We start from the raw sequence: 19,550 nt of genomic DNA on the forward strand, positions 1-19,550 counted from the left end.
CCTCATATATAACGGTTAATAAGATATTTCGTTCCAAACACAGGTATAAGGAGTTGACTCGAGTAAAGAGTCTCGGCGCGCTGCGCCCTGTACAGCCGGTTGCCTGTACTTGGCGCGAGACTGGACCGAGTCTCTTGATTAATGATGTTCTGCTTGTGAACGCCGTGTGGTGAGGGAAGAGTAGAGTAGAGTGAACGGTGACTGTTTACGTATCTCGGCCCATGCGTGCAACGGAGGCAGCACTACAATGCCAACGAAAGGCCAAACTTTGCGAGAGCTACGCTAGCGTCATTTTGCCGACTCGTTCGCACTAATGCTGTGCGAAAAGGACGCAACGAGCGACGAGGAACAGCGATACACCCTGAATCTTAACCCCCTCACCCATAATACGGGGAACTACGTTGAAGCACACACACACGATCACATATACGCGTGCCACAAAAAAACTGAACATCTAAATATCTCGCTTTGTAGTTCAAATGTGAAAATATGTTCAACGTCATGGAAATAATTTTGATAAGTGATCTAATTTTATAAAAGAATTTTTTCAATTTATTTATATTGGGTGTTGAACATTACTTATAACATTTTCAACCATGAAGGATATTTAAGTGTTCGATCTGTACTATTTTGTTTAAAGACAACATGAATATATTTTCTATACTTCGATTCGAAACACAAGCATAATGAGCGTTATTAAGGGTGTCCAGTTTGTAGACGACGCGCGGTAAAGGTAAGAGAAGAGAGTGTGCCGGATTATTTACATATGCTAGACCGTGAGCGCAACAGAGAGGATACTATGGTGTGAGCGAAACGCCAAAGCGTCGCTCGTTGCGTCCTCTTCGAACAGCAGTAGTGCGAACTAGTCGGCAAAATGACGCGATTATTACTCTCGAAAGGTTTGACGTTTCGCTCCCACCATAGTGCTCTCTCCATTACACGCACGGGCCGAGGTACGTAAACAGTCACCGCTCACTCTCCTCTCTTACCTCACCGCACGGCCTTCATAAACAGGACATCATTAATGACATTCAGTTACATGAATTGCTTCATCATCTTTTCTGTACCGCCGGTTGCCTTTACTTGGCGCAAGACTCAATCGCGTATCTTAATCAGTGCCAGCTGTTACGTAGGAAAGTAAATGGGCGTGCGAGGACGACGACGACGGAACTGAAATAAAATCATCTCGCTCGCCAACTCAATACATCCTGATCTTGTACACTAATCGTATTGATCTTGGTGTCAATCGATCCAGAATCCTGAATTCCTATATTGAATCTATCAATAACTTTTCTCATATATAGCGGTTCATAAGATATTTGATTCCAAATACAGGTACAAGAATCGACTCGGGTAAAGAATTTCGACGATCCGTGCCCTGTACAGTCGGATGCCTGTACTTGGCGTGAGACTCGAACGAATCTCTTGATTGTTTCTTGTTTTTTATAATTTTCAAGAATAACTTGACCGCTGTGCGAATTTTGATGGCGTACACTATAAAATATGTATAAATAAGATAAGCAACTTTTCGCGTCTTTAGATGAAAATAATATATGAATACGTCTGAATTTGTTTATTTTGTCTATTTAAGGAGGGTTGAGCGATGGAGCATTTCAAATATTTCAACCTGACTAACAAATATAATGTTTATGAAGGCAAAATACACATTAAGAAATTCAGAAAAAAGTTATTAACCGTTGGGTTCTCGAGATATATGCTATTGAATAATAATAATTTTGAGCTTTTGGTAACTGATTCTAGAGTTGACACTTTCATGATTATGAACAATTTTTGCCCTAATGAAGGAATTTTTCTCCTCTAAGATAGTTTAAACATCAAACAGAACATATACATAACTGGTTTTACCAAAAAGCTTCGAAAATATTCAATAAAGTCATAAAATATTGATCAGGGCTAGCGTAATACTCGTACCAAAGTTACGGAAAACGCCAATTTTTGTAAATATTCCGTAAAGACTGCTTTTTATTTAACTACCTATAATACAGATTATAGAAAAACGAATCTTTCATTTAAAAAAACAAACATGAGTTTACCGTCTACTCTCTGAAATAATGGAAGTTAAAGTTGTTGTAATTTCAATAAAACGATACGAAATGCATTTGCCGAAATTAGCGTCTCATAAATGTGGTAACGTCGCTAGACTATACACATATGTATATATATATGTGTATAAGCTCAGACGTTGACATATTTGTATATATCTCACGACACAACTCTACTGTTTACTTTGTAACACCACCGGTATCAGTTGAACGACGATGCAGGAATAGCAACGTCAAAAATCGTCAGGCGTTGACACATTTACCGAGCTATTTCGAGGTAAACAAAATGTTCCAATAGCATCAACTTAATACTTTTTCCATGCAATAAATATTATTTCCTATTACAATCTTACGAATCAACATAATTTCAATCATATACAACCCTTATTTTATTACATAATAAAGATATATATTCGTTGTTTTCACGTTGACGGCCCTTAGAGAGAAGCTTCGTTTTTTGTTAATTATTCATCTATCCGATTAAAAAGCTATAATTGACGTGTATTTCATGAGTGTAAAGTGCTTACGTAACAAAATAACACCAAATACGTATTTATTGTGCACCTAATAAATTATTTTTTTGTAACAGCTCGGTTGATTAGTACGTCGCGCTCCACCCTCCTTAAGACTATTTTACTTTTCATGTTCCCTGTATGCGTTTCAAGTAACAGCTGAATAGTTTCAGCAATTCCCTTTTTGATCTCTGCATGTGACCCGCCAAATAAATCAATTATCTTTTTTCTTCAATAGTAAAGTAGAGTTTTTGTTTTACGCTATTGAAAAACAAATGATCCATAAGTAAATCGAATCGAAATGGTTTTAGACCCGGGAATGGTTGCACGATTTTGTTTTCTATTTAAAAAGAATTAAGTCGGAGTGTGTCAGACACTACATGCACTTACTCCCGCAAAATACAATTGAATGATCGGTCGAACTTATACATATAAGTGTACCTGCTCTAGTGGTTATCGAAGACGAAAAAGATGACTAGCCGGTAATATTAAATGACAAGGAAATGCGCAATGTGAAATCTTCTCCATCTTCGGAACTACGTGTGATCAAAACAATCCCTAAAGAGATTACTACTAACTTGATCTATTCGAACGGGAAGACTCATGGATTTCAATTACTTAAGTACGTCAAATCGTTTAACTTTATCTATTGTCGTGCAGGTCTACGCATCACACACATTATGCCAAACTTCCCCAGAGACCGTCAGAAGTTCTTTAGCAACTTGCCATTAACTTTGTGTTTCAATGTTTCTAATTATTTTCGGCTAATTCTTGTTAGATAAATGGTGTAGTATCATAAGAAGATAATTGAAAAAGACGTCGAATCAATCTCGTTTCAATAACATTTGAAGTTACGTATATTCCTCAGGATACTCGAATTTCTCTTGAAATCTGACACTATCGTTGAACTAAAATGACTGTGAGACTTATTTTGTAACAACAAAGTTCAGATCAGGATTTCAAGTAAATATAACAGTTTCGTATAAATACGATTCGGCGTAGTGTAAATATAAATTGTCAGCTACATCTAATATTCCATGTTAACCCTTTGAGTTCTATAGGCGCATATAATATGTCCGGCATGCGTTTAAATCAGGAAGAGCTTCGCGCTGAAAGTGTTAAAAGTTATTAACACTAGATTTACGGACGTTGATTATCAGCGTCAACAAAATTGCTAAAAAATAATACTTATAATTTCTGTAACTTTAACCTCTGTCACGCGCCTTTAAATTCCATACTAGCCGATGCAAGTTTACAATTCACCCCAATGTGGAATTTAAGGGTTGAACATGAAATTTGAAATCCGTCAAAGTGACGGGTTCCGTAAATCTAGCGTTAATTTAATAGCGGGATAGAAAACATAATTAAAGATTATTTCAATCTAGAAGTTTGAAAAAATCCATTTACTTTGCTTGCTTTCTCTTAAAATTGACGGCATCGAAAATATGTCTTTCAAATATTATAGAAAAATTTGCAAAATTGACGAAATTATGAAGATTCAAATTTCGCAGCGTAGTGCCTGTAAATAAGTGTATATTATTAAACAAAAAAACTCAAAAACTATTAATCCGATTTTCCCTTTAAAACATATATGTATTCAATATATTCGTCGCTGTGGTTGAAACTAGAATTATCTCGATATCTGAAAAATTACTGTTTTTCAGATCAGAGAAAGTTAAAAAAAGTAGTGAAAACTACGATACTGGTACGATTGCTGGATAATCAGCAACTTTTTTTCAAAAAATTGAAAAAAGTTCTAGGTTCAGCGATAACCTACTTGTAACGATTGAAAACAAAATATGGTTCGTGTGCTTCAGACCAGCAGCACATATGTAAAATAGGCTAGAGACAAATGAAAGAAGGTCAAAACATTCGCGAAATTGATGTACGACTGTATTTGAGTAATTTTTAGAATGACAGCTCTCTCGAGAAGTCGTGTCAATATTAGCAGGATTGAAGTGAAATTCAGGAACCACTTGAACGGAGTCACCAGTTGTTCAGTGTGTGTGAGACTGACTGATTCAACTGTAACGTTTCATCTGTTTATATTTTTTTAGTTAAATTTAATAATATGCAATTAAAAAATGAATGTAGAAAACAAAGGAGCATATATAAAAAATTACACCAATTAGCGAAGAAAAAGATTTTTGTAATTTAACCATGTCGTGAGGCAAACATGAACCCCATTGAATACCATAAGGTGCAAACAATAATTTTTTTTAAATCACCTATGAGAAAAGTTTCATTTGGTAATCGATTCAAGAAAAAGTATATCTTATTCTACCTAAAGCAAATAGTGAAATTTCATATGAAATATCATGTCCATGCATCTTATCAGAAAAACATGAACTAGGGAGATTTTAAAAACAGCCTCAACCTTTGTGCGCAGTACGTATTAAGGAGCAGACCACACATGTACCATTCGAGTAAGATATCAACGAACATTGTAAGGAACAGATTTTTAACAGAAATTCTTTCCAAAAACGGAATGCAGCGTACATTCTGCAATGTTAGCAATTATTTTGATATCCCTTTTTTAACAATCAATTAAAAACTAAAAATATAATCCAATCCGAAATTTTTGGCATTTTTCGAATTCACATAAAAACTTTCAGGTTGGATAACTCTTTCTGTTGTGAATGGTATCGAAATCATTATTAACTTTGCAGAATATGTGATAAACTCTGCTTTGAGAAAAAGAAACTCTTTGAAAAGTCTGTTATTTATGGTTTTCGTTGACATTTTATTCGCATGGTAATGAGATTTCTGAATTCCTTAAATTCAAGTTTGACAAATGCTTATATGTTATTTTAATAACAATATGTCGTAAGAAATGTAAATGGCCCGAATCGAAAATATTGAACTTATTTAAACCTCGGAATCCTCTATTCCTCTGTGCCTCAGAATTGCCAACACAAATTTAGTTCTCATTTACCTCCAAGAGATCTTCACAGTTCAGTTGGATTCAATAGAGCCTCGATGTTATTTGAATTTTTATAATAAAATTAAACCTCGAGATTCTCTAAACGGCATATACGTTTATTTACGTTTTTTGCTTTCTCATAGAGAAAGCTATGTGATGGTGGAAAATTTGCCTGTCGAGATTTTCATGTAACCATGTTCAGAATGTGCCAAAACGTCGAGAAAACACGTTTGGAGAAAATGTCCGGATGTACGAGTGTGTGCGTAATGCCTCCTAAAATTCAAACGTGTATAACTCGAGAACAGTTTTAGCTACAGCCTTGAAATTTTGCAGGCATGTGCAGCTCTATAATCCCTTCATTTGACTATATTTTTCATCATGATTCAAGCTGTGGCTCGGATTTTATGTCGTTATTAAATTCCTAAAAAAAGGATGTTATCATTCTAGCGATTGCAAATTTTGTGATAATCATCCAAATAGTTCTTGACAAAGATATTTATATCCAAGATTGACTGGTATTGCATTTGGGCCAAATCCATCGAGAAATTTTGATTTCATGATATTTTGAATTTTTCGACAAAATAAATTTATCAATATAATTCATGGCAACTTTGACCAATTGAGCTCCAATTTTTCAAAAGTATAGAATATCATTTAGCCGTGATATGTCTCAAATTTGACAGAGATCGGCAAAACGGGTCTGATTATACATATATTCTTTTTGTTGTCATATATATAACTTTTTGAATTTCAGCCGATTCAAAAATATAATATTAGGCCCGAAGAGATCATGCAAGAGATTTATCCTTAGATGCGTTCTCTACAGTATGAAGCACCCCAAGTTGTGAGAGGCATGGGGACTCACGTTAAACAAGCTGCAAGTTGAAACTTGCAATTTGCTTCCTCTGAATCGTCAATAGTAGATGAAGATTTACCTATGAGGAAGCGAAAGATAAAAAGAAAATGAAAATGCTTCCTCATATAGAGACTTCGTACACTACCTACGATTCGGAGGAAGCAAATTACAAGTTTCAACTTGCGGCTTGCTTAAACTTATAATAATTCAAGTGAAAAACAATTTTTCGATCTATTGTTCTAGAAAAACTTTGTCTTGTTTTAAACTACAAATAAGTTTTATGACATTTAGGATCCGTTTAGCTATATTATTTGAAATAAAAAAAGTATTCAGCTAAAAATGACTATTTCAAGAAATTGAAATAAAATGAATGCCTGTTATCAGTTTTCGGTAATATATTGTCTTAAAAATGTTACACTTTAATTTTACAGTCTTTTCTAAACAAATATTAAAAAATAGAAGAAGGATCCCAGGGTCTAATTGGAATTTAAGATATGAAATGCAATTAATGTTCTTGAGGGTCAAATCAGTCCTAATCTCGATTCTCATTAGAATCTCAAAGCTCCGAAGCAGGACAGTAACGAACTTTCAAGATTCAAATGAGATTTATTTTACTCGGTCTTTGCTTATTTAAAAAATTTCCTATAAACCTGAAAAACCTCAATACATTTTTGAGGTCTACACGATTTCAATATTTTCGACTCCGAGAAATGTCCTGTAAATTTCTGTTCGCGTCATGTCACGGGCGACAGACGTTTTACCATACGTATGGAGCGTTTTGCTGGAAGTCGATAAATAGCAATCACAGCTAGCCGTTCGACTCACAATAAGAGCTTTAGCAGTGATTACCCGTTCGTTGTCTTTTATCAAGATTTTGTTCGCTTGTCAACCTTTATTTTTACCGAACATATCACCTGGATCTCGTTCTTACACTAAATTAATACCCCCAGGAAAACACTAACGTGTAAAAAACTACGCCAAGAACAGGAGTGCTGTGTATTCCTCTAATAAAAAGTATTGATATCAAATTATTGAGGCCAAGTACATAAGTCATTACATGTTTGTCTATTATATGATCTAGCACTGGCCCATCATTTTAATTGTATTTTCAAAATTTCCTATAACGTTTTCCCAACTCTTTTACATGACTACTGCTTCCCGTAGTTGATTATGATTTAATGGTCATTTAATAATTAATAAAACTTTAGGTGATTCCTCATCGAGTACCTTTCAAATACAAAAAATATTTTACCAATCGGTCCAATAGTTTTTCTTTAGTCACTCGACAAACATTGACCACTTTTTGGTGCCGAGAACGGTATGTGACCCCTTAAATTAAATGTGTGAACTCGTTTTCGACACCTAATTTCACATGTTTTCATGAAACTTCTAATTCAGGAATATTTTAATAGATTAAAATTGTGCTCAATTTATTAATATTGGTGAAGGGATTTCGATTTTACATTCTCGATTCGTTCTCTCACGTTCTCGACTATTTGCCCTCTATTTCCGGCACTATTTACCCGACGCTTACTCTATTCCTCTTTACATCCACATAACAACTTGAGCGGCCGTGCATTTCCGTAACCGTCCACTCCCTTCGTGCATCCAATTGCATTTGCTGATTTTACGCGACCCCAAAGATCAGCGCCTACGATTGCGTTTCTCGATTTTAAGCGTTCCTAAAAATCGACGGAATCCATGAAGCTACCGTCTATTCTGATAAGTTCCGTCGGAGTTCTCGTTTTGGCGGAGATGGAGCTGTTCTACCCCAAATTCCAATTTGTACCGCCTGCCTGACGTGCGGAGGCTTGGGCGGCCGGTGGACGTCCGAAGGTGACATGGGTCAGTTCTCGGTCTTTAACTATCGGTGTCGATTTAAGAAAATACGTTAAAATACATATATATTTATCGTGATATTAATTTTAGACACCATAAAAATCCCGATTTGGTACTCGCGTGCTCTTGATCACGGGACGCAGTAACATCCCTCGGGAGATAAAACCCAACTGTACCGTCCAAGAACTCCCAGGTCCCAATTGTAAAATTTAACGAGGTTAAGCTAATTCCTGTCTGCACAATAATTTCGTGATATACGCTGAGCCATCATTATGCCGAAGATCGAGAAGAATCCTGCTCCAATCTCGCCAGGAGGGAGCTGCCTACGACTATGCCAGGAAGCGTGGTGGAACGTCACCGCCAGCACACACCTCCACCCCGCCACGGTAGACCCTGAATAAAGTAGGGAATCGACTCGACGAGAACATCGCCATGGACAGACTATCGCCACATCAGTCCCGGTACTGATGCCAAGTTAACGGCATCAATACCAAAGAGGGAGCTCAGGGAACTACCCTATCCGAGTCACGCGAAAAGTCGATTTACGCAAATGTATAATGCATAGACTTTAAGGGAATGTAGATTTCGCGGACCATCCTTCTAAGTATCGTAGTCTAACGATCATATGGAGACTCTGCTTAATATCTACGCTAATAAAAACCATCCCGCGCTGGCTAGTACTCAAATAGTTTCTGTATGATTAATAAAACCAACGAATTAGTCCATTTCCATGTTTCGTATATTTCGCGCGTAAACCCTGATTGGTAGAAGACTTCTGCGTAGACGATTCGATCAGTGGACCCTACTAGACTTACCGTGAGGTAGTTAACCTCGACTGGTAAGGAGAATAACTCCTCGAGCACCATCCTTGCGTTGACAGCCGTTTTGGCCGGTATGTTTAGAAAAAGCAGAGCGTATCGTACTTGTTTCGACATTGTATCATTCAAGATAAGCATCTCCGCGACAAAAGGATGAAATAAGGTATTATGTGCGGAGATTTTAATTTGTGAAACTCGCTAGACCTACATTTTTTATCCGCTACTTGATTCCGTCTGTATAGCGTGTTACGCGAGCCATACGAGTGGTTACATCCTTCGCGTTTCCGTATTATAACGAATATGCATGTCGCGAAGGCACCTCGTAGCCTCGTAGTCTCGAGTCCTGTAGGTCACAGAAGTATTGTATATCGTTTATTAATTTACTTGTCTTTGTTTCACATGTCTCGCGAGAACCTTGTATAGCATGTAATAGTTCTGATATTAGCGTATATTGTTCACGTGTCCTGTGTATGATCTCGTCTCGCGTGATTCATTATTCATATTAGTTTTCTCGCCCGTTATTATTTTGTTTGTTAATCTGAGTTTCATAAGTCCATTATAAAGGGCCAATCATCATTGTTACCGAATTTCTCGTAGTTTCTCAATCTTTTTTTTTTTACCATCTGTGCGTTCCCCGCCCCTCTACCATATCTTTCCGTTCCTTGTCTACTAGCCGGAGTCCTCTTAATTTTCTCAGGAATTTCGTTTGTCTCGCGACGCAACGGTACGTCTGGCGCCTACTCGATATTTGTACTAGTACGAACTACTTTGCTTCTGTTTCCGAGGGAAATCTTAAAGTATCGTCTTTTTGTTTTCTCCGATGGCTATTGACCAAATTATGAACAAATGAAGGCGACCTGTTACAGAGCACGCGGGCACCACGCGCAGTTCTTGTACAATGTGCCTTACGTCCTGCTCACTTTACAATCATTTGGTTTCTACTGAAATTTGAATGGATTGCTTGTGGCGCCAACATGAATTTTTTATTACACGATAAATATTATATTGAAATATTATCTACAACTGATAAGTTGAGGTGTATAATCATGTTGATTAAATTTATTTTACCGGGAATCACCGGTGACCCTCGTAGCGCTGAAATGCATTTTTTTTATTTCGGGCAATTTTCTTATTTTTTACGGTTATCAGTTGTCTCAGATTTTTCATTAAAGTTGTTAAGCAACCGTTGACAATCAGGTAAGAACGTCCATTATACTTTAGCACACTACAAAAACTTTTGCATTTCATATATTTTATTTAATTTTTTAGTTAGTGCTTAAAATTAATACGACCTCAAATGAAAATTATGCGTCACGTAATTCATTTGACGATACATTTTTACCAAGTCCCTCCAAACGATGCGGAGTGCTATCATTTAATGAGAAAAGTTCCTCGAATAGCTTATCTGACATGATAAGGACAGCCTCAGTACGTCGCCTTCAAATTGAGTCAGATAGTGAAAATGAAGTTAAAGATGACGATAACAATGAAAATGATATACAAGAAAAGGATTGTGATATAAATTGACGTAATCTTTTGGGCAATCAAGTCAAGATCACATTTTCGAAATTACCTGGAATCAATACACGTCACTCTGAGATTTTTAATTATACAGAACCGCATAGTTTTTATTTTGTTTTTGTTACCAGTAAAATATTCTAAATTATCGCAAATCAATCGAACATATATGCTACGCAAATAGTGGCAGAATAGCGAACGCCTTGTCTAGATAAATGGTTTGAACCAAATCCTAATGAAATGAAACAGTTTTTTGGACTAATTATATGGATGTGACTAGTGCGATTACCTAACATTAATTTGTATAACCAGACGATCCTATGTACAGTGATATCAAGAAATCGATTTGAATTATTTTTGCGATTCGTTCATTTTAGTAATAACAAAGAAAATGAACCTAAAAGTAGATTGTCTAAAATTAATCATATTATCCATACACTAAACAGTACTTTTAAGAAATATTACTATTCAGATGAAATATTATGCTTAGATGAATTGTTAGTGCCAGTTCCATGCTGCATAATATTTCGACAATATTTGAAAGAAAAACGTCACAGATACTGTAACGTTTCTCGATAGTGCAATTTCGTACGCTCCTTATGAGTGTACAAAATGGGAGGTAGGTAAGTGCTCAGGGCTGACGTCTTTAAGAATCCACGAAAAAACACTTACGTGTAAAAAACTACGCCAAGTACAGGATTGCTGTGAATTCCTCTAACAAAAAGTATTGATATCATATTATTGAGGCCAAGTACATAAGTCACTACATGTTTTCCTATTATATGATCTAGCACTGGCCCATCATTTTAATTATATTTTCAATATTTCCTATAACGTTTTCGCTACTTTTTTATGTTACTACTGCTTCCCGTATTTAATTACGATTTAATGGTGATTTAATAATTAATAAAACTTAAGGTGATTCCTTATCGAGTACTACTTGGCGGCTCCGTGCATTTCTTGATATAAATTTGGTACAAAACCAGTACCAATTGTCTATAGAAAGCATATTAACAATAACTCGTCAAAAATAAACACGGTAAAAGCTTAATAACAAACATACAGCATTAGAATACTATGAGCACGTCCAAAGTAAGTACTTTGGAATTCCTGGCACGGACCCATCAAGTAGTACTCGATAAGGAATCACCTAAAGTTTTATTAATTATTAAATCACCATTAAACCATAATTAAATACGGGAAGCAGCAGTAACATAAAAGAGTACCGAAAACGTTATAGAAAATATTGAAAATATAATTAAAATGATGTTAAATACTTTACGAAGAAATTCGAAGTGACGAGTTACGGGTGGATTTCTACTTGGAAACATCCATTTGATAAAAAAAAAATAATAAAAGAAGTCTTATTGAAACCGGAAATTGTTGGATATCTCTATCACGCAAAGAATACTTATTGGAAAATTACGCATCTGCCGAAGCTAACCTCATCAGACAACTAGGCCGCAAATCGATTTAGCCATCGTGTCAAGCACAGGCGGAAGGGAAATCTTTCAGAGCAAATCTAATACTCACCGAGCATCCCAACTGGAAATTGATTTGGTGTTTGTAGATTCTCGATGACACTTTGAGTAACAACCCACACGTAATTTTCGCCAGTAATCTTGAGATCTCGGGCAGCCGTCAGAATGTGAGTGGCTTCTTCCCTCGTTGAGTAGAGTAGCATTACCCGGGATTCACTATTCACCAACTCGAGTAAATCATGCGGTTTAGTCACTAATACCGCGTTCAGTATTGTAAACTTGAAAGTATCTTGCATGTCGGAAATTCGTTCACGGACCGCCTGAATGAAGTCATCGTGGCCTGCGATCTGTGACGTAACCACGCTGAATTGATGCCATTTGTATCTTTCGAGGATGCTCAGCATAGCCGCTGTTTGATGTTCAAGCGATGGCGCCAGTTGCAGCTGCAGGCTGCTTTGCGAGGCTCTCTATTTTAACCGAAACAAGAAAACCACAAGGAGAATTCAATCATGGTCGACAAAAAGCGGAGAAAATTCCATTGTTGGGTTCAAAAGGGCCTGGCTCACGCCACTTACGAAAGGATACTCACCCTCTCGAGACCAGAATTGTCAGCATTCCACGCTATCACAGGGATTCCAAGGTACCCGGCGAGCTGGAGGAAATACTGCGTACTTGCTGTGCTGCGGCCGTACTGCTCATAGTTCATGAGGTATAAGATTGCCGAAACGTTGACCGAGAGAAACTTCGTGCATAGGGAGTTCAGTATAGCTGCAAAAAAATGCAAACATGTAACGTTTCAATCGGGTTTTTTAAATTTTGTGTATAGTTTCACTTCATTTCTCCACTATTAAACTCGAATCGGAAAACAGCAAACATATCTATAGAAATACACACTTATACTGCTCTCTTTTACTAAAGATATATATATATATATAGACATCAAATTTGTTTCTCAATTTAACAATACATTGAAGCATTGCAGCTTTGTCGACCACCGGACACCAATTTCATACAGGAATGGATTCGATTGCCGATAGCCATACTAGGTTTCCAGTTACTAGTTTCCAGTTTGTCCCTTTGGCTCCGACCTATACGTCCATTTATTTTATTTATCACCTATTTCCGTCAACCCTCCCAATACCATATACGTCGTGAACCTATTTTAGTGAGCTATCGAAAATAGTATCAGCATTCCAACGCATTCTTGTTCCTGAAAAAAAGCTATTTCTTCAAAAAAAAAAAAAAACCGAAGTCCTGTCTTTTTACAGCAGACGTAATTCATTGGAGACTATCCGACTATCAATTTATATAAATACAAAACAAATTATTTAAATGAAAATACTAAAAGAGTGTTAGTGCTTCAACATATCACGTTTGAAGTAAATAGATTGTTATTCTAGCTCTAACACAGAGTAAATCTGGAATAAATTTTAGAAATCAACAAATATATTCGTATTTACGCAAAAACTAGCACTTAACTATTTGGATTCCACACAATCTGCTACATATACGAAAGTTTAAATCGGTTTATGGGCAATATTTCATTTAGGAACCTACAGTTCCTGATATTAACTTGACTATAGTAAAATACGCCATTTGCATCCGCAAAATAACGGCATATATACCGAGGGTGGGACGATTACGGTATCGAGGTTGCAGCTAGCTGCTGACCTACATTTTAGTACCTTACTAGGAATGTTGTGACCTATATATGTTCAGGGACGTGCTTTTTCGAATTGTTCAAACAAACCAACTTAATTTTTTAAAATATTTAATATTTTTAAAAGATTATTTCAGACAAGACGGCATAACCAGACATCAAATATTTTCATAAGTAGATAAACGTAGAACTTCACTAAACTATATGCAGATCGATTTTTACTAATCAAGTACATTATAGTTCCTATGTGAGTTAATGATAAAGCTAATCAGAATCCAAACGCAGTGGCGTGGACATGATATATATCCATACATTCCAGTTAGATACCGGATACATATATGCACGTTGGTATATTGGAATTTCAATTGTGAAATGGGGTTATAGAGCTTCCCGTTATATTTGGAAATTGAAAATTCAAATTTCACATTTGAAATTTCTCGACATATTTCTGAAATAGTAAAATACAAAGTTTTACGAAAAATTTGATATTTAAAAAATAGTGTAAATATGCGTGGACACGTAATAGTTGTAGTTCTTTATAAAAACTAAAAAATAATCGTTGCTCGTTTAGGTACTTTATGAAACATTTAAAGTTCTAATCAAAGACTATGTACATACAAGTATTCTTTTTCTCAGCAAAAACCAGATGTCATTTACATATCGACAACATTACAAGTTTACAGTCGGTAATGTAATATCATAAATAGCTGACGTACATAACTGGTCAATTCTTAAGTATGAAATATTATAATTGCTAAAATATAATCATAACTCTGTTTTGTCTGGATTATATTACTTTGAATGTAAAAGTTATAAATGAAATTACAAATTAGAAAACATATTTTTACTTTATCAACGACAAAATTATTTGATGGTACCATTTTGAAGCTATGAACTGATTGAATTTTACAAGAGTCTTACGTATTCAGTTAGAAAATGTATTCTTACATAAGGACACTAATAAATACCTAGGTAACATAAATTATTGAATTTTTGTACAATGCCAATGTTCACGACGTTCTGTGCTGTAAATCGGAAAGATTTCGGCGAACGTGCTGATGAACTTCTAATGCTACTAATAAAGACAGCAGGTATTTTAATAAGAATAAACTCAGGACATTTCAACGTAAAAATTGAGTATATTGACTATTGATACAAGACAGTGAAAAGAGTAAAGGTACGTGTTGTTGGTTCTTGAATTAGGGCTCGTCTAACTATTCTGTCTTAAACGAAAGAAAAAGAGAGTCTGAGCAAAGAGAGCACACTTTAGATATTTTTCACATAAGAAATGGTATAACCTAGTTAAGAATTTTAATCTTCTAGATGAAAATCAATAAAAAATCTTATTTAATCGAGTGCTACTTTTTTAATGGAAATTTATAATAAGAACTAATAAGAACTTTCAAATAAGTTAAATGCTAGCAATATACAAAGACGAAATTGAATATTTGAATTTTGTCACTATAATCTGTCCATTATAAGAAAACTGGTATACCGATCGCGTCTGTCCTGTATACCGACAGTATTTGCATTACTTCTCATTAGTTATTATATTCAATATCTACTGCATTAGCTTTACCAAATACGCCTTTCTGTTTTAAATCGCTAGCGCTATATCATCTCGTCATAGCTCTCACTCGCCCCTTTCACTCGTTGAGCGTACAATAGTCAAGATGCTTTTAAAGGAGAACTGCAAAATTGCGAAATATCGATGCAGAAAACAACGGCTTTAATGTGATACTTTTCACCTTCATCATTTCGAAATTCATACAACGTCATCATTACGGCAGCATTATATGTGCCTAAAAAGACTCCTGTGTGTATCTGTATCAGTTACTTCTGGACCACGTTGCTCCCAAATTCTGCGCTTACTAACGAAACAAGGCATCCGGATTTTCCACGAAGAAATAACGATTTTTCACACGGAAGACCAATGTAAGAGAGTGCGAGGTATGATTTGGATCCATGATTGCATTACACTAAACTTAACAAGCGATAATTATTTTGTTTACTATTCCTTTATTGCTAACGAGATTATTGCTGAGCAGACGTAACTGTAAAATTTTTGTAATTTGTTATACGTGTGTGAATGAATGTATGAATGATATTTTTTTTAATTTTTGTATTTCAATTTTTAATCTTTTAAAATTGCAATGCTTATTTTTCTCTAATGAATTGTATTTAATCTTGATTGTTTCAGTTATTATATTCATTTTTTTGCAATTTTCTTCTGGTAACTGAGTATTAAAACATCCATTTCTTGGCTGTTACTATTAACAAAAATATATTAATTTTAACAAATCACTCGCAAAATATATTTTAGATTGTAACTTTTCTCTAGGTAAAATATGATACTCGTGAATCGATAATACAACACAAGAAAAATATCTTGCCTATTGTGTAATAAATTTTCAGTATTATTGCTTCAAATATCAGCTATACTAAAAAGGGTCGGTAATTGCGCCAATATAAAGATACTAATAATAATAATATCATAAGTATAGGTTCATTACTGCAACGCTTCACACACTGCTGTGATATAATTATCTTTTCAGGTGTGTATGTAACGTAGGATCTTTATACAACATTTTGCTATCTAAGGCTTTTATTATCATCGCTTGTAGCCCACGATTCAAAAGCGTACGATTGAAAAGAACAATTCGAAAGGCCTGACAGGTTTTAATCAGAAGGACCAGAAATAGCCCAGTAGATTGTCAGATAAATGAAAGCCTATTTCCGAGGGTCCGGAAAATGAAGGTTGGAAGTGGTGGGATTCTCAGAGCCATCTTTTGACTCAGCTAGGTTTTTTCGTCTTCTTATTCTTCAGAGAAAATGTCGCATTACCGTACTTTCACAAAAGTAAAGGAGGCTGATCAGTTAATTCTAATCGGCCTTTTGGCCACTTGTTTTAACCATCTTATGTATAAAGCAACGTTATTCCAACAATAAATTTCGAATTATTGTCGGAATCTTGTCGAAAAAATTCAACAAATTTTCGACTTATGAAACCTGTCCATTTGTTTCAGAAGCAATTCTTTTTCTGACAAGAGTATAGTGTCTATTCAATATTATAAAGGCATTTTATTACATGCTGGAACCTCATTTCGAACGATCATTATTTCTACAATATTTGTGTTTATATACCATTCAGCAATTGAAGATATGCAGTTAAAGAAGACGTTCACATTTTAAGAATTTTATTTGAATAGCTTATAATTTGTTGGAATTGTTATCCTTTGTATTGCACAACTGTTGTCTTCATAATAAATGGCTATGTACGCTTTCTGGAGTATCTCGGGTCTCGAAGGCTTTGGCTTTTATTGTATAACCTCGACTACTGAATAGAATCCAGATACAAACAGAGGTAATAATCTATAGCGAAATCTGGTAAGTAAAAACAGATAATAAGTGCACGTATGCCCAACGAATATTCAAAATAATTTTTGCTTAACAGGAAACCTCGTACGAAAAATATTTGTTTTACATTTTTTATTTACTTTTTTCTGCAGAAATATAACCTTCCCTGTTGTAATATCTGTTACAGGACTCTTTGTACAATTTTCTTTCTTTTCCGCAATACAAACTTGATTTAGAACTCATTAATCGGTTTCACGGCCATAATAAATTATTGTATAAAATAAAGTAAGAAAGAACAAGACTTGAAAATACCATAGTAATAATTTTTTTGTTATATTCTTGATAATAAAAAAGCTCTAGTTTAGATGACAATAAAATGTCTTATTGTTCCAAATATGAAAATATCTATAACAAAGCAGACGATTCTACATTATATTTATATGTATAACGAAGATAATTTGAACTGAAGTTTCTTTCTCTCCTTTTTCTTGAATTCCTTTTCGTTTAATGTGCAATGACTCAGTTAAATTGTGAAAATTTTAATGACATGTGTCCGCAAAACACTTCTTTATTATAGTTCTAATGCGATCATAATCTGGGAAATGAATTTAAAAAAGTTATTTAAACTGTTACGTAGATTCAGTATACTGACTTTTTATGTCGGATAGTTTAATTTGATGCGGAAGCATTGCGTATATTTATTAATAAATATATTTTAGTTGTTAGAATTGTTACATTGTTAAAATTATGTTATATTTGCACTCGGAGTGTCATAATTTGGACAAGTTAAAATTGCTATTGAATAGAAATACTTTAAATCATACAATATTAACTAAGTGCACATACTGCTCGTAATTTGCTGTTAGGTAATAATAGGAAGACCTAAAGCGGTGGATATTCTGCTATACATGTACCTGACATAGCTTATACCACAGAGCTACAGAGAAATATTAGGCGAATATTGATTACAACTATGAGTAATGGATGGATTAAATAAGACGTCTACATTAAGCGCATGAAATATTTATGTAACTCTAGAACTGTATACCTCTATTTGGAAAACACGGGAGCTGTATACCGGGACGATGCTGTATTCCACGACCTTTCGACCGTTCCCGTTCGATTTATCTTGTAGTAAAAAGGTTTTTAAGGTCATCAATTTGTTTATTAGATAATAACGAAGAGATAGGTGTATATTTAATTGCAATGGTATGCATTTAAAGTGATGGAAAATCCATGTAAAGCCATCGAAGTGTCGGAGGAATCGTGAAAAAAACATTTTGAAAAAAGCCACCATTTCTATTGTAATTGATAAAAGTCGAAAATTCCAATGCCGTTGTAAAAAGAAGATATTAACGGGTCAGATAAAATATTATGGACCCCTTCGCTTCAAAAGTATATTTATTTGAATAAACGAAGATGTCGAAAATTGAAAAGTATTAAATGGTTTAACGGCAAGGACAAACGATAACTTTTCACTTCCAAAATGTTTAAAATGAGATAAATATTTAGTTTTAGTCTTCAACAAACAAACATTGAATGGAGAAATAAACTTTTTTGCTTTTTTAAAATATTTTTTACATCCAGATATGAACCCTTATTTTGAGATGCTGGTCTGCTCATACTTTTTTATTTCTACCAAATGCTTGGTAAACTTAAAAAGCCTGAAATTAATATACATTTTAATTGGATTTGAAATCGAAGACCCTCCCTGAAATGTTACTCTAAGCCAACAGATTTAAGAAGAAGAAGTTTTACTCGATCTTGAATCAGAAAAATTAGAGCACTTACCGTGAACACAGTAATTTATACTGAACAGAAATAATGGAAAATGCAAGAGTTCATTCGTAATTCATAAAAATAGATTACAAATGTTAGTAGTGTGGACGTGAAAGACTCTATTCGTTTTTCCCAAAATTATTCAGTGAATAGTTCGAAATATGGAGAACATGTATTTCACATATTGGCAGCCAATTAATTGCGAGTAATTCACGACGTATGTGAATATTCAGTAATCGGACATGGACACGCACGCATATACGTACAGATACGCCCTATCAAGTCTAAAAAATTGAAAAGATTTCTCAATAGGCCGAAAATGTTGCGGGCTATTCAAATGTTAATTTTAGTCTGCTCGTTCATCACTGGAAGGAAACCGTCAAAGAAATAATTTTTTCGGGTTATTCTGATGGGAACGGCAATGCGTCGAGAAGCTAAGCAAGGTCGAGAGACGAATTCCGAAAATTGAATTAATGATCGTATCACTTCGCCATTCGTACGTTTTGTGAGGAGACTTAAGAAATGTCGTAACGAAAAGTTAGGAAGGAAAAAGAATTGATATTTGAGGTTACAAGAAATCAGAAAGAAGTGTGGAAGACAAATCGAAGATTGCAATTACCATAGCCCTTCTACGAATAACCAAGAATATGGAACTTTAGCGTTTCAATTTTCTTCATCAGTATCAACATCCTATTACTGATTATCTTGTTTATTGGCGGTATTCTGAAAACATCTCAGGAATAC

General features: G+C 34.9%; 1 protein-coding gene across 5 annotated transcripts in view; it reads right to left on the reverse strand.

Annotated features, from left to right (window-relative positions):
- The window catches only part of LOC107271022 (glutamate receptor ionotropic, NMDA 2B), a 95,984-nt gene that overhangs the window by 65,594 nt on the left and 10,840 nt on the right, over window positions 1-19,550 (reverse strand). For all 5 annotated transcript variants that reach the window (XM_025088268.1, XM_025088267.1, XM_025088266.1 and 2 more), the window contains exons 3-4: window positions 12,600-12,778; window positions 12,063-12,477 (exon numbers count right to left, since the gene is read on the reverse strand). In XM_025088268.1, the coding sequence (XP_024944036.1) occupies window positions 12,063-12,477; window positions 12,600-12,778 (594 nt within the window). The remainder of the gene's footprint in view (window positions 1-12,062; window positions 12,478-12,599; window positions 12,779-19,550) is intronic.

Source organism: Cephus cinctus, unplaced genomic scaffold (genome assembly GCF_000341935.2).
Source record: "Cephus cinctus unplaced genomic scaffold, Ccin1 Ccin1_scaffold0864, whole genome shotgun sequence".
NCBI lineage: Eukaryota > Metazoa > Arthropoda > Insecta > Hymenoptera > Cephidae > Cephus > Cephus cinctus.